The sequence below is a fragment of the Myotis davidii genome, unplaced genomic scaffold (genome assembly GCF_000327345.1).
Source record: "Myotis davidii unplaced genomic scaffold, ASM32734v1 scaffold238, whole genome shotgun sequence".
NCBI lineage: Eukaryota > Metazoa > Chordata > Mammalia > Chiroptera > Vespertilionidae > Myotis > Myotis davidii.
This window is the reverse complement of record NW_006293779.1, coordinates 9,668,393-9,683,100: the sequence shown is the minus strand read 5'-3', so window position 1 is coordinate 9,683,100 and position 14,708 is coordinate 9,668,393. Positions and strand designations below refer to the sequence as shown.

Here is a 14,708-nt window from a genome sequence, read left to right as displayed (position 1 = left end):
TTTCCCTACTGACCCCCTCCACCTCCAGCAGTTCCCTCCTGGCCCCTCATCACACTATTGTATATGTCCACTTATATGCATATAGGCATATAAGTTCTTTGGTTAATCCCTACCCCCCCAACCCCCACCTTCCCTCTGAAATATTTTAAATAAGATGCTTTCCCCGTACAAGAAATAAGTTTGTTTTGAGGAACAATGAGTTCACAGTATGTTCATATATAAGTGCTTAAATAAATGGCAATAATTATTTTACCTAGCTTTCAATGCCAGTTGTTACATCTATGTAACGGTCCCCCACTATCAGGTACTTTACATTGGGATAAGTTTGCTAACACATACAGAACATTTTACAAAGTAACTACTGAATTCTAAGAATGATTTCCCAGATATTTAGGTGAACTTACATTTTATTTAAATATCAACCATTGTCCATATAATATTAGAAGAAATTTCAAACTCCTTTCCGCTTTATGCATACCTAATTTTTCATGTGACTATTCCAAAGGTTTATTTATCATTCAGAATATATGGAGGAGGGGAGTGAGACTGAAATGATGTTCTTTAAAATCAGCCAATTAAAAAAATAAAAAGACCGTCTGCTATAGTTTTTTCATTCGTTGCAGTTCTATTCTGATAATGTATATATTGATGATTTATTAGCTAATGTACATATTAATGATATGCAGCAGTGACCATATGGCCATAGCTATTAGTTTAAAATACTTTTACACTGTAATGTAAATTCATATTAATATGGAAAAGTATAACCTCTTATAGAAAACAACTCTAATTTAGCAAAAAGTGCAGGATACAATAGGAAAAAAGTCATGTGCTATCAGTGGTGCTCTTTTCTTGCTATAGTTAATGGTGTATTAACACTTCAATTATAAATGTATACTCTGAGGGGTTTATAATCAATTCAGTTTTACATGCATGCCCTTGACCAAAATTTAGATTAGTAACAGCAGAAGAGCAAAATCAGGATACGGTTCTAAAACAAATTGACTAGCATTAAATTTATTTCTTATCAAAAGAGGTTTCCTGGTTTTGGATGCTTTTTTGCACTTAGGACAAATAAAATGACACTTTTAAAGAGACCTTGTTTCTCTGATTTTGATGACTAAGGCAATCAATGTAAAACCCACATGTACCTACACTCAGTTAACTGAGATTCCACGGTTCAGAATATCTCAAAGAAATGGCTCATTTTCAGGGACAGGCCCCAAAGCATCTCATTATTGAAGTATAAAGTATAGGAAATCATTACAAAGAAACAACGTCCTAATATTTAGACAAAGGTGCATCACCTAGTCAAAGGTTAGAAGAAATATTTAATTGCCATAAATAGACAACTAAAAAGCTACAACTTATAGAATTGAGCTGAAAGCTAACTTTTTGAAGCCTCTAATATGCTCCCCACTTCCCAATTTCAGGAATGTTAAGTTTTAACACAAACTCATATAAAGGTCACAGATCCTAAGAGCTAATTATGTTTCCTCATTTTCAAGATTAAGAATTAAATTGGAGGTAGGAAACACAAAACAGGGATAAAAATAGGAAACTCCACAGAAAGGTGCTTAAGAGCAACCCCAAGCCCTAACTGGTTTGGCTCAGTGGATAGGCCTGTGGACTGAAGGGTCCCAGGTTGTATTCCGGTCAAGGGCATGTACCTTGGTTGCGGGCACATCCCCAGAAGGGAGTGTGCAGGAGGCAGCTGGTCTCCATGTTTCTCTCTCATCAATGTTTCTAACTCTCTATCCCTGTCCCTTCCTCTCTGTAAAAAATTAATAAAATATATTTTAAAAAAAAGAGAGCAACACCAAGAAGTCTGCCAGGAAAAATCACTATTAAATTTGAAATCCACTAAACTTTAGCAGGAAGGAAAAAGTTAAAATTTAGAAAGGTAACAGTAGCTTCTAACATTAACGCCTTCAATGGAATGCACTAGTTGAGAGAATATTTTTAAGAATTGTTTTTTAAAAATGGCTCATAATCATTAACTAATATTTCTTATTTAAAAAATTAAATGTTCCTGTAGAGTAACACAAAGTACAAAGGGAAATAAAATAAACCCAAACTGGAAAAATGTCTACATCAGTTACATCAACTAGTAATAATAATCCCTAAAGAGATATGCTTTTCTTCTTGAGAAAGTTAAAATCTTACTTAAAATCTTTGCAATCGGCATCCATTCCATTTGGCAAACCTCTGCCATTTATTTTAGAATCATCATCATCTCCTTGTTTAAGATCTCTGTTTTGGTCCTCCTCAAATGGAGAAGCCTTGCCTTTTTGATCTCCTTTCTCAGGTCCATCTGTTTCAGCATCTCTAGTGCCCTGAGGAAAAAGAATCTGTTTGATTCTGAATATTTAATAGAACACACAAAAAAGGGCACCATAAGGTGACCTAAAACTACACTATGGTGCATGTAAACAATAAAAACATTGAATCTTACTTTAATTTTGTATTCAACTAATTTATCAAAGGCCAAAAAATTGAGTGCAAACCAGTGATTTATAACAGAAGGGCTAAGGCAACCTTAACTATAGCGGTGCTGAATAAGCGGTACCACCACAAACGAGATTAAAATTCTACTTAATGCAGAGATGATTTTGTTTACTTACTTTCAGATCAAGTTCTACCACAAATAAGCAATTTTAATCTTGCAAATTATGTATTGGAATTAATATGGTTTCATTTTTGTAACATGGTTAAGAATATAAATATTCTCAGGAGTTCTACTGTTTCATGTTTTTCAAGAAGTGGCCAAGAGAAGAAGATGAGCACTAATAGCTAGCTACACAATTTCCTTTAGCTCTAGGAAGGGCCAGAAAAATAAACTGATTTAAAGATAAACAAATAACCACTGAACAATTATTAAATATTTCTTTATTCAAAATACTTACAAAAGTCCCCTTCCTAAATCGAGAATCCAATTTATCAGCAGGAGAAGAACTTAGCACATATTCTACCATGCTCACACCAAGGCCTCCACTTTCTGATCGCGGAGACAGTATTGCATTTACTTCACTGTTTCCATGAAAACCCTGTCCAGATCTTCTCTGTACCATAATAGGCTGGGATAGTGAATGGTCTGTTTGGAAGAAAGAACACAATTTCATATTTGTACTTTTAAATTAACTGAATAAACTTACACAAATTAATACACTAAAATAAGAAAAAACAGTATACTGTTCTATTTTTAATATTATTACAATCTTTATGAAAAGCTCTTCATTCTGCTGAGACTTACTGGGCACATGTCTTAATCCAGATAAAAAGAGCCATTTGATGAAAACACAGGTAAAAGCCTATGTGAAGTTTTATATGTTTTGTTTTAAATCTGTCAACCAAAAACGGTCAATGGAGAAACAATCCGAAGGCTCAGTTGCCTATAAACATTAAAAAATGAAGGTTCTTCAAACTGATGGTTGCCAGATGGGAGGGGGGCTGGGGAAATGGGTGGAAACGGTACAGAGATTAAGATGTGCAAATTACCAGTTATAAAAACAGTCATAGGGAATATAAAGTACAGCATAGGGAATATAATGAATAATCCTATATAATAAAAGCATAATATGCTAAGTGTCTGACCAATCGGTCGACCATTCAGTTGACCGCTTGACCAGTGGCTATGGTGCACACTGACCACCAGAGGGCAGATGCTCCAACTAGTAGGTTAGCTTGCTGCTGGGGTCAGGCTGATAAGGACTAGGAGAGAGGGCCAGACACGCCCTGGAGCCCTCCCGCAGTCCCTCCCCGGCCGGTTGGCCCCCATCGACCCTGATCACCGGCCAGGCCAAGGGACCCCACCTGTGCATGAATTCGTGCACCGGGCCTCTAGTAATATAGTAAGTACATATGGTATCAGATGGGTACTACTAGGCTTATTGGAAAGATCATTTTGTAAGTTATATAAATGTCTAATCACTATGTTGTACCCCTAAAACTAATACTGTATGCCAACTGTAATTGAAAAAGAAGTTATTTTGGTGATTCATAACAATTCAAGACAAAAACCTTTAGGGATAAATTCTAGAATAAAGATAACTGTTCCTAAATTGGCAGAGGCACTTCTCAAGCTTACTGTTATGTACTGGACAGATGCAGAACACATGGCAATACTGCTATAAATACAAACTTATTGTTTGTGTTTATAGCACAAACTAGTAGTAACACTGAATTTTCTATTCTTGGTATAAAAACTAAGTAGTAACACAGAATTTCCTATTCTTGGTGTAAAAACTATGTATCGAAGATGTTTAAAAAACCAACAAAACAAAAAACCAACAAAACAAAAAACGTAAGTATCGCTTAAAGGCTATTTTAAAAAGTCCTTTCTAGTTTAAAAGTTTTCCATTTATTTTTGATTAACAAAAAATTATACATCTGGTACGAATACTCTTTCTAAATATTTCTGTGACAAAAGAAAAGGCAGTACTTAAGCTCTGAGAGCAAATGAATACAAATATAATAAAACATTTGAGGCAACATTCATATACATTTGCAAAAAAAAAGTTTTTAAAGGAACCAATAGGCTCTTGCTACCTATGGCTTTTTTGTGAACATGTTCAATACTCAATATGAGGTCTAGTCCTTAAGTGGCTGAACTATCACAGAAGTACCTAATCTTTATTTCATTAACTGTAATAATTTTTAAATGATTGCTACTTTTGTTAAATCATATAAAAACATTTCTATTTTAATATCTTTATCCATGAGAAATTTAGCCATATTTTTTATTTATCATTCACCCATTCATTTACTCAGTTCAAATACTGATTTACTGTCTGTTGTATGAAAGAACAAACAAGACAGTTCCTACCCTCAAAGATATTATAGGCTTAATAGAAGGCAATCATAACAGAGTAAAAGTGCTTCAATAAAAACAATCCAGATTATTATTAGAAGGGAAGAAAAGGGTATCAATCTTTTCTAGTCTTAAACTACAATCAGAAGGGCAAGAATTAAAGTGGGAAAAAAATAAAAGTGAAGATGGGGGTGGAAAGAGCATTTCAGTTAAGAGAAACCAGCATGTTCAAAGATCTGGAAGTTCCAGAACAAAATGAAATTAACAATCACAAGTAGTTCAGTTCAGCTAAAAGGAAATATGACAGTCTCCTGCAGTCATGGAAATAATCTTTCTTAGAACAATTCCTTTAGAACAGGAATGTTATTCTTATTTGTACATGCTTGGAATTCAATAAAGTTTGTTCAGTAAATATAACTCCATTTATTTCTCATGTCTACTACTAAAAACTAATATTCCTCTTCAAAATTTTATCCATTTAACTAAAAAAATTGGGAGAATGATATAAGGAATTAACTAAAATTATAAATTAGAAATATCAGGAACAAATGTGCTCAAGATGCTTTGCTTTGGAATGCTTTAAAAAATATCTGGTTCTGGTAAATAGTTATTAACCATTCAATTCCCAAAACAAAAATCAAAGCATGTCTATCTATCAGTTTTTAAGCACATGTGATTTCTAGCAAAGTATAAGTGCCTTTTAGGGGGAAAAATGTATCCCGGTCCAAATAAATGAATAATTTAAATTAAGAGACCAATCTAATATATGTTAAAATCTGGGGAGGGGCGCGGTGGGGGGGGGATGGATTCCTTGAGGCAAAAGATGAAATCTCATTTATTGGTTTGAGAATACATTACCACTGGCTGGTGAAACTGGTGGAAAAGGTACAGACCAAGCACTACCATAAACTGGTAGTGCTCACTGGTTAAACTCAAAGAAAATTCTCATTATTTTTAGGAAAATTTAGTCTAAATTAGTAGTTACCAAAGCTTTCAATCTTTTTCTTAAATATGTTTTTTAATTGATTTCAGAGAGATAAAGGGAGAGAAATATTCATTAGCTGCCTCCTGCACGCCCCCTACTGGGGGATCAAGCCCACTGCACCAGGGCATGTGTGCTACCAGAAATAGAACTGGCAATCTTTTAGTGAATGGAAAGATGCTCACCCAACTGAGCCACAATGGCCAAGGCTTTCATTCCTTTTTCCATTTTAAATGTAGAGTATTAATTGCCAGAGAATAGACTGAGGAATTGGGGAGCTGGGTGAAAAAGGTTAAGGGATGGGGAACCACAAACTGGTAGTCACAAAATAGTCCTGAGAATGTATAGTACAGCAGAGAGAATATGGTCACTAATGTAATAATTATGTACGGTGCCAGTTTGGTACTTGAAATATCGGTTGGGTGCTTGTAAAGTACATGATTATCTAGCCACTATGGTGTACACATAAAACTAAAATTTTTTTTTAAAAAAATAAAGACACAGCCAGTGTGGCTGTGGTTGAGCGTCGACCTATGAACCAGGCGGTCACAGTTTGATTTCTGATTGGGCACATGCCCAGGTTCCAGGCTCAATCCCAAATAGGAGGCATGCAGGAGGCAGATGATCAATGATTCTCTCTCATCAATGATGTTTCTATTGCTCTCTCCCTCTCCCTTCCTCTCTAAAATCAATAAAAATATATTTTTAAAAAATTCAGACTGCTCCCTTTCTGGGAATTCTATCTTACTAAGGAAGTTTACTTTCTTTTTGGGTGTGGCTACTGTCTTATAAAGCTAGATTAGGCTGCAATTAGATAAATCTGTCACTGTCCTATAATACAATTTAAAATTTCTATGGTTAATGCATCCTCTATTTTAATGAGAATTCAGAATTCTATAATCAGTTTTCACTTCAAAGAAAAACTTAGTAAATCTTATTGTGACAAGCACTTCCAGTCAATAAGTGGATCATTAGATAAGGATCAATTTACACCTGAAAATGGCATTATAACGATTAATGAAATCTTCAACCAAGACATCACAAATTTTCTCCAACTATTGCCTGGGAGTAGGCAGGGTTTTTAAAAAGTCAAATAAATTAATAATTCTCACACATATATCACAAACTTACGAGAAGTTCCCCATGCAGTCTCTCTCCATTCATCATCCCCAAGAAAAATGCCTTTTTGTCCATCTTTTGTTGAATCATCAGGTTCCCAAAACTTTTTGGTCGGCAAAAGCTATTTGGGGGAGAAAAATATTACATTCAAATTTTATTCTAATTACAAATAACTAATATATAGAGGAAAGCAAATTTACCACTAATATGTACAAGTTAATTTCAATGAAAATTCAGAGTGACCTATTACCTAATTTGTTTCAATAAAAAAATAACTTCCTACTTATATTTGAGTACTGGCTCTAATAATTCTAGTCCTAAACATTATATCAAAGTCAACATCTGACTTTCCCTGATTTTTAACATTTTTCAAAACACATATTGGTTGAATGTCATGTGATTTTCTTTATAAATTGATCAAAAAAATTACTAAATTTCTAAGATATAGGTAATACAATAAAAATATCTACAGTGATAAAAAATTTGCCTTTACTTCCAAATACTGCCCTTGGTTCACCTCCTATTCTACAGTTTCCTTGATGGAAAACATTATTTTCATTCCTACTTCGCTTAATCAATGGAAGTGAACTTCACAACTCTTCCTAGGTCCTGATCCTAGTAACCTACCAATTCCAAATCAGGAAGCTATAGATAATGGGAGAGGTACACAGAAAAGATCCTCAAATACTTTGGAGATAACAATTTCAAAGTCCTGTGCTCTATTTATCCTATATTGCAACATACACAGCACATAAAAGTTATATTGATACAATTATTCACTGATTACTCAAAATGTACATCTGGCCAATTCCTAACCATACTTTAATATTCATCTCAGGTCTCTCCTCACCTTCCCTGACAGTCAGGAGGTGGGCTGGAAATATGTTTATTTAAGAAGAACAGACTGGTTTTCTGAGACATGCATTTGGCATTTTAAACCATTTGAAAGGCTATCATCAATCTGTCTCAGCCCAATCTTTCAATGCTCAGAATTAAACATGTATATACTTATTCGTGTTTGCCTCCTTAAAGGCATGGAGACCTTATCTACAGAGAGTTCAGAAACATAAAATTAATGATAATAAAATAAATAGTAAAACTTGAATTGGGTCTGAGAGATAAAATTGTGTGTGTTGGGGGCTCAAAGTTTATGTGGAAGGTGAGGAAGACAAAGTAAATCATAAACAAAGGAACAACTTGAGAAGATGCATAGAGTGTGGAATAGTGTGTGAGATAGAAGAACAGATGCAGGAAGGTCAAAGTTGATGCTGATAAAGGTATCTAGGTCAGATTATGAGAAACCTTAAAGACATACTAAAGAAACTGCATATTACATTAAAACCAAAGAGAATCAAGAGAGGTTGGCAAGAGTGACACTGTGTTGAGAAAACAACTCAAGTTGCACATTGTAAGAATAGAAATATTCTAGATTATAGGCAAGGAAATCAGTTTAGGAGAATTACAACAGGGTGAACATGACAAGAACTGAAATAATATGTCAGAAAGAAGCGAGAAAATAGAATGGATGTGAAAAACATTTAGGAGAATCAATAAAATATAAATGCAAATGAGGATGGGTTGATAAAATAGATAAAACTTTAAAATTTGGTTAACAAGGTAAATGGTTGTACTATTGACCAAAACAGAAAAAGAAAAAGAAAAAACACAAAACACAAAACACAGGAGAAGCTGCTTTGAAGAGAAAGGGGAAAATTCAACTTGGGCATGTTCCTAATCTACAGATACATATTTTTTAATTTTTAATTTGAAAGGAAACTAACTTCTGCTATTAAAAAAATAAGTTTTTGCATGTTTGCATTTTCCTGGGTTGCAAATATATGTATTTAAAATTTAGACAATAATCTGCTCTAAAGAGGATCCCAATAAAATAATCTCTGTTCCTTCAATTTTTAAAAATCTCATTACAGAAGCTTCATGTAAATATGGAAACAAAAAACAAAGCTAGTAATACAATACTAAAGCATTGTACTTAATATATTTAAAATGAACACTTACTCATAGTAAAAAACCAAGTTAATCCCTTAAAAATACTGTATAAATAGGCCACTTCACGAAGAAAAATGACAAATGGTCAGAGAATAAAGACATGTTCTTATCCCACACTTCATGAAGAAAAATGTTTCAAATGAAAAATTGAAAATAAAGTTATAACACCTTAATAGAAACATTTATCCCAGACATAGAAGTGGTTAAAACAAACTTATCTTCTGAGATATTAGAAATAACAGAATCTCTTTAGAAGAGTATTTCAAAGTCTTCTGGGTAAGGTTCAGTTTAGTGATTTAGTCATAGAGCACTGCTTTAAAATGCAAACTGCACAACTGGGGGGAGGGGGGTATCTATGTCAAGCACTAATCTAGTGTGCCTACTTTTTGCCAAGCACTGTGCTTTGTATATCTTTTCATTTTGCAACCATTTCTAAGTTATCATGCACAGGAAAAGAATTTAGTAGTTAATAATATTAATACTTCTAGCAAAGGCTATTACCAACATTCCAGAAACAGCTTTCTGTGACAGTTTAGACACTGTCAAACTTTTGGAGAAACTACTAGCTTGTGACCAAAAGTAAGTTCAAAGGACTAAATATACAGAAAGGCAACAATTCCAGATAGAACAGTTAAAAAAAGAAAAGATTACATTGCTACATTGGTTGAAACTGCAATAAAAATAGAGATTTGCCCCTGGAGACTCTTTTACTGTAATAACACATTACAGAAAACAAGGGCTAAGAGATCTTGAAGATCGGTAAGATACATTATCCCATACCACTTCCGTATTTCCATAATTCACAAAAGCTTTAAACCAAGGTCAGACAACTCAGTATTTCTTGTCAACCTGCTTGTCTGTCCTTCCAACTCAGAAATGATTGAGTAGACATACAAATTCATCCCTCCATGGTCCTCCATTTTATCAGTTATTTTCTTAAAGAAGCATTTATAGCTTGCCCTCTCCATCCCCAAAGAAATCAGTCAACACTCTAGGGTACTGTCTCAAAATAAATACACTCCAGCTAGTATATATACTATGAGGGCACTTAGACGTCAGATTTGTTATGTAAAATGACCAAACTAACAAAATTAACATAATTCTAAGGATTTAAAGGCCATGTGTCTACATTATGGTGTTTTAAATTAAGGTGTTCATATAACATCCAATTTGGGAGAGTTTTGAGAAAGGAGGTGTTCGTGTTATTAATAATTATGCCATGAAGACAGATAAATATATCCGGACTGTCTTGGCAAATTAGAATGTAAAGTGACTATAATAGAAGTTCATACAAGATAGGCATAACTAAGATGTTAATAACTAAGTGTGCAGAGAACAAGAAAGACACAAAGTAATTCCCTCCTAGGACTTTTCTGTTAGTAAAAGGTATCAATACTTCTTAATTTTTTAAAAATCATACTATTTCCCCAAATGTTCTCCATTTCTAATATCCCTTAATGTCACCAGTAAACATTATCATATGCTGTTACTTCCAATATGAAGCAGTATTATAAATAGTCAAGGCACTCATAAGTTCAAATTGCCATTTAAACACTATTAATAGTCTTGGGCCATAAAATTAACCACTTCGAGCTTCAGTTTCCTCATCGATAAAGTAAGAATAATAATAAAGCTACCGTCAAAGAGTTTTTATGAGGCTAGAATGAAATAACATAGCTGCTTAGAACAGCATCTAGCACATAGTAGACACATAAATATTAGGTATCTTCATTACTGAAAATATGAATCTTTTAATACAGGGTGAGGCAAAAGGAAGCTTACAGTTGCTAATAAGAGAAACAGTTTATTCATGTATTATTATTAATTATATTATTTTCCATATAATTGTAAACCTATTTTTGCCCCACCCTGTATATACATAGTAGATCGAAGCATTAAAATCTAAACCCATCTGTTTAATTCTAAGGTACTGTTTTACATTCAACTACCACAGAAGATGGTTCTTTTTAAGCACAGTGTATCCATCAATGTCTCTGAAATTTCCAATAACAGGCCACCACTAGATATAATGAATAAAACAGTTTAAGATATTATTATGATATTTGGCCCATATGTGGGTATTTATTATAGTGGATAAAGTTTAAGATAGAATTAAGATAGGAATTTATGCAGATGAAATTATGCTCAGGTATTTAAAAACTATTTGAAATAGCTGGTTTCCATTATATGTACATATATAAAATAGGTATATGCCTCTGCAGTACAGTTTGAAACACTACATGGATTAGCTTTGCTCTTTTTAAGTCATATGACATAACACAAATAGGTAGGTCTTTTGATGGAAATGTGCTATGAAAAAAAAAATGGAATGAGTTTATGAATGAATACAAACCTGTTTCTATTTGTGAATGAATAACTAGAAGAAACTACCCTTCTGATGATGGGCATGATCTACAAAAACCAATACATATGCAAATAGGTCTCTATGTAATGCAGTGCTTTGTATATTAGAGGTTTACAACTTAAGACATAATAAGGACAACTTTATTTTTTATAGAAAAAGTCAAGAATAGGCCAATCCATTAAAAAAGGATGTCATGTTAAAAAAATAACAAGCAATTTTAGAAAACTCAAGAACCAGAAATTTAAGGCTGCTTTTATTTATTAAAATGAGTGAATTCTGGGATAAAACAAAAACAAAAAACCTCACCTGTCAGGAAAGGAGGAGAAGACTGGTGAGAGAGAGACAGGCAAAGAAGGAAATCCCAGAAGGTTCCCTGCTGCCTGTGAGATGAGGAAAGATAGAAAGACTTGTGGGAGAGAGAACCCAGAGACAGAAACCTGGGTAGGTTTCTTAGCTATCTCTTGGAGGTAACAGAATTAGTTGGTAAACTGTTAAGAAAAACACTTAATTAGTGAGTAACAGCTTATTTAAAAATACATTTTTACTAGATGAAGGTCACAGAAGCACTAACCTGCTGCTAGCTGCCAAAAAAGCAGGAAGTCTAAACCTAGCCACTTTCACTCTGCATTTCTGACATTTCCATTCAGAAAGCCTAGATTTAAGCTTAGATCATTTAACATACTATTCATCCCCACTCCTCTCTTTGCATAAACCTCAAATATCCCTCCTCCATCCCCAAATAACTAACTAAACTCTTTCAACTACTGGTTCTGATTATTGATTGACTTTTTTTTAAAACAGCAATGATATCTTTGGATTTACAAATACTATTTAGAAATGAAGAAAAAAAAGAGCCAACCTGTAAATATATACATAATGTAGACTTGGGAAGTAAAGTGCTGGGAGGGGGGTATGTCTAAATAGAATTAAGGTAAGGTGTGACTTTACTAGCTCTTAAAAATCATTTAAGTTCAAGTTTGCCACAGACTAGACTGAAATATTATTCAACCCTGCTTTTAAGATATGTTATTCTGCTTTCGAAAGACCAAAGAAAACAAGCAGCAGGGAAAAAAACAAAAGCCCCTTTCAACTGCTTCTTTTTATTCACCCACAGGGTAAATAATATCTACGCAGACTCCACTGCATTGTAGTGAAACTGTAGTTCTAACTAAAGGATTATTCCCTTTTTCAAAATTTTTAGGGCCCAGAATTTTACGTTATGCACTGAACTAACAAGTTTACTTTGGCAATACTCATGCTTAAGCACCTTAACTCACCCTTAAATCAGTCCTCTGAAAATGACAAACTCTTTGGAAAACGCTGTTCTGGAGAAGGGGAGGGTTAGCTAGCTGCAGGGTGCCCTCTTGTGGTCCAGAGGAGTGACTGGACTCTTTTTCTGCATCTGAAGAGCACAGCATTGGATGGAGTGAGTCTCAGGAAGGTCTCTAATCTACCAAAGTAAAATAATCTCCAGGAGCAAGCAATTAATTACACATCTTAGGTCTGTTCACGATTATTTCGTCTTATCAAAGTTCACACTATGTTAGTACTACAGAACATGACAAAATAAAGATGTGACCACAGGGTTTTCATCAACAATTAAGATTTTCTAAATACTCATTAGGTATATGGAAAACTAAGTATTTTTGATGCCTTAAATAATATAATGATGAGATTAAGTGGGATCCCCCAAGTCACAGATTAACAGGACTGATAAAAAGCATTAATAAATTTAGAATACCCACTGTGTGCTAATCATTTGAAGCTATCAATCTACTAAGGAGACTAATATAAAACAATAAACTAACCAGTAATATAATAGAGTATATATAAAGATCTGTAAGAAGTCAGATGAGGAAGTATAATTCCACTGCAGACAGCAAAAGGACAATAGATGAGCATCTTTTCCAACAGAGTCTTGTAGAGGATTAAAGTTTTTTTTAAGCAAACAGCAAACAAGGAGAGATTTTTGGAAGAGAAAATAGTGAACAATTTAGTATGGCTAAAGCAAACAGCATACATATATAAAACAGATGGACAAGAATCAAGAAGACTCTTCTGAGCAAAGTATTTATGATTCATTACACATGAATATAACACATTATTTAACCAATCAACTGGATACATACCTCACACACAAAAAAAGCTGAAAATCACAACTACATAAGTGTATAATCGGAGGTTTTAAAAACCTACACCATTAACCACTAATTTCAAGATTTACAGTTAAAAAAGGCTAAATGGCTCAAATAATCAAAGTGAAATATACATTCTTAGCATTTATAAATATTTACCTCTCCCATTCCCCGAGATTCTAATGCAAGAGCTTGAAAATCATGATTCATTTCATCCACAAATCAAACCTGTTGAATAACAAAAACAGAATTAGTAGAAAGAAAAATTTAAATAATGGACTGCATCAACTATTTTTATATTAATTTTTATATCATATTAGTTACTGCTGATGTTAGCATGAGTTGAGATGGGCAAGAACAGATTTCTCTATGAAGACAGGTTTTCCTAAACAGAGCACATGACAGCAATCTACATTAAAAACTGTGTGCCAGCCTGGTCAGTGTGGTTCAGTGGTTGAGTGTCAACCCATGCACCAAGAGGTGGCTAGTTCAATTCCCAGTCAGTGCACATGCCTGGGTTGCAGGGTTGATCCCCAGTGTGTGGGGTGCAGGAGGCAGCCGATCAATGTTGATGTTTCTCTCTCATTGGTGTTTCTCTCTCCCTAAACTCAATAAAAAAATATTTTTAAAAATTGTGTGGGAAAAGAAAACCTACTAGTTTCTTGAGCAAAAGAATAGAAGGAAAATAAAGAGCAGAGAGGAAGCGAGCTCAAGTACTAAAGTGTAGTTATCTTTTTTTTATATTGCAGTTCCTATTATATTATTATTTTGCATTACATCTTTCAGTTAAGGTTTTTCAAAATTCCTCAGCATTTCATTATTTGTAGATCTCACTGCAATAAAAAAACTTCACTAAAATTACTTTAGTGATGATATAGTTCAAAGCAATGCATAAATTAATCAGCTGTAATTATAATGCTCATTTTTTCTTAAGAATTCCTTTCCATCCCTCTCAAACACAAACTAAAACATGTATTTATTTTTTCCACTTCTAACATAGTTGAAATTGCTTTTTATCTTTCATATGACAATGATTATGTTCTTGAGTCAAAGGCCCTTGCCTCATAGTGTTAAATATTGCTGGAGAAAAGCACTTAAGCCTAAAATAAATGCATAGCCCTCAAAAGTTTTGGGCCTTACAATATAATCCTGTTATTTTTTCCAGTCAGTTATCTCTCTCTAAAATTCCATAGCATTTTTATGTTACAAAGCAGTCCTTCCTTCCTATAATACTGCTCTCTGTTGCTACTTTGTCCCTTATAATTCTTCTTTTTTACTTTCTTACTAGAG

At 33.8% G+C, this 14,708-nt stretch overlaps 1 protein-coding gene across 9 annotated transcripts in view; it reads right to left on the bottom strand.

Annotated features, from left to right (window-relative positions):
• Window positions 1-14,708, bottom strand: part of PUM2 (pumilio RNA binding family member 2) — a 68,452-nt gene that overhangs the window by 39,939 nt on the left and 13,805 nt on the right. For 4 of the 9 annotated variants that reach the window (XM_015566398.1, XM_015566399.1, XM_015566401.1 and 1 more), the window contains exons 1-5: window positions 13,578-13,647; window positions 12,561-12,733; window positions 6,924-7,032; window positions 2,907-3,094; window positions 2,167-2,336 (exon numbers count right to left, since the gene is read on the bottom strand). In XM_015566398.1, the coding sequence (XP_015421884.1) occupies window positions 2,167-2,336; window positions 2,907-3,094; window positions 6,924-7,032; window positions 12,561-12,701 (608 nt within the window). In that variant the 5' untranslated portion in view covers window positions 12,702-12,733; window positions 13,578-13,647. Of the gene's footprint in view, window positions 1-2,166; window positions 2,337-2,906; window positions 3,095-6,923; window positions 7,033-11,589; window positions 11,664-12,560; window positions 12,734-13,577; window positions 13,652-14,708 lie in introns of those variants that run through there. The other 5 variants (XM_015566400.1, XM_015566405.1, XM_015566406.1 and 2 more) reach the window with 3 other exon arrangements.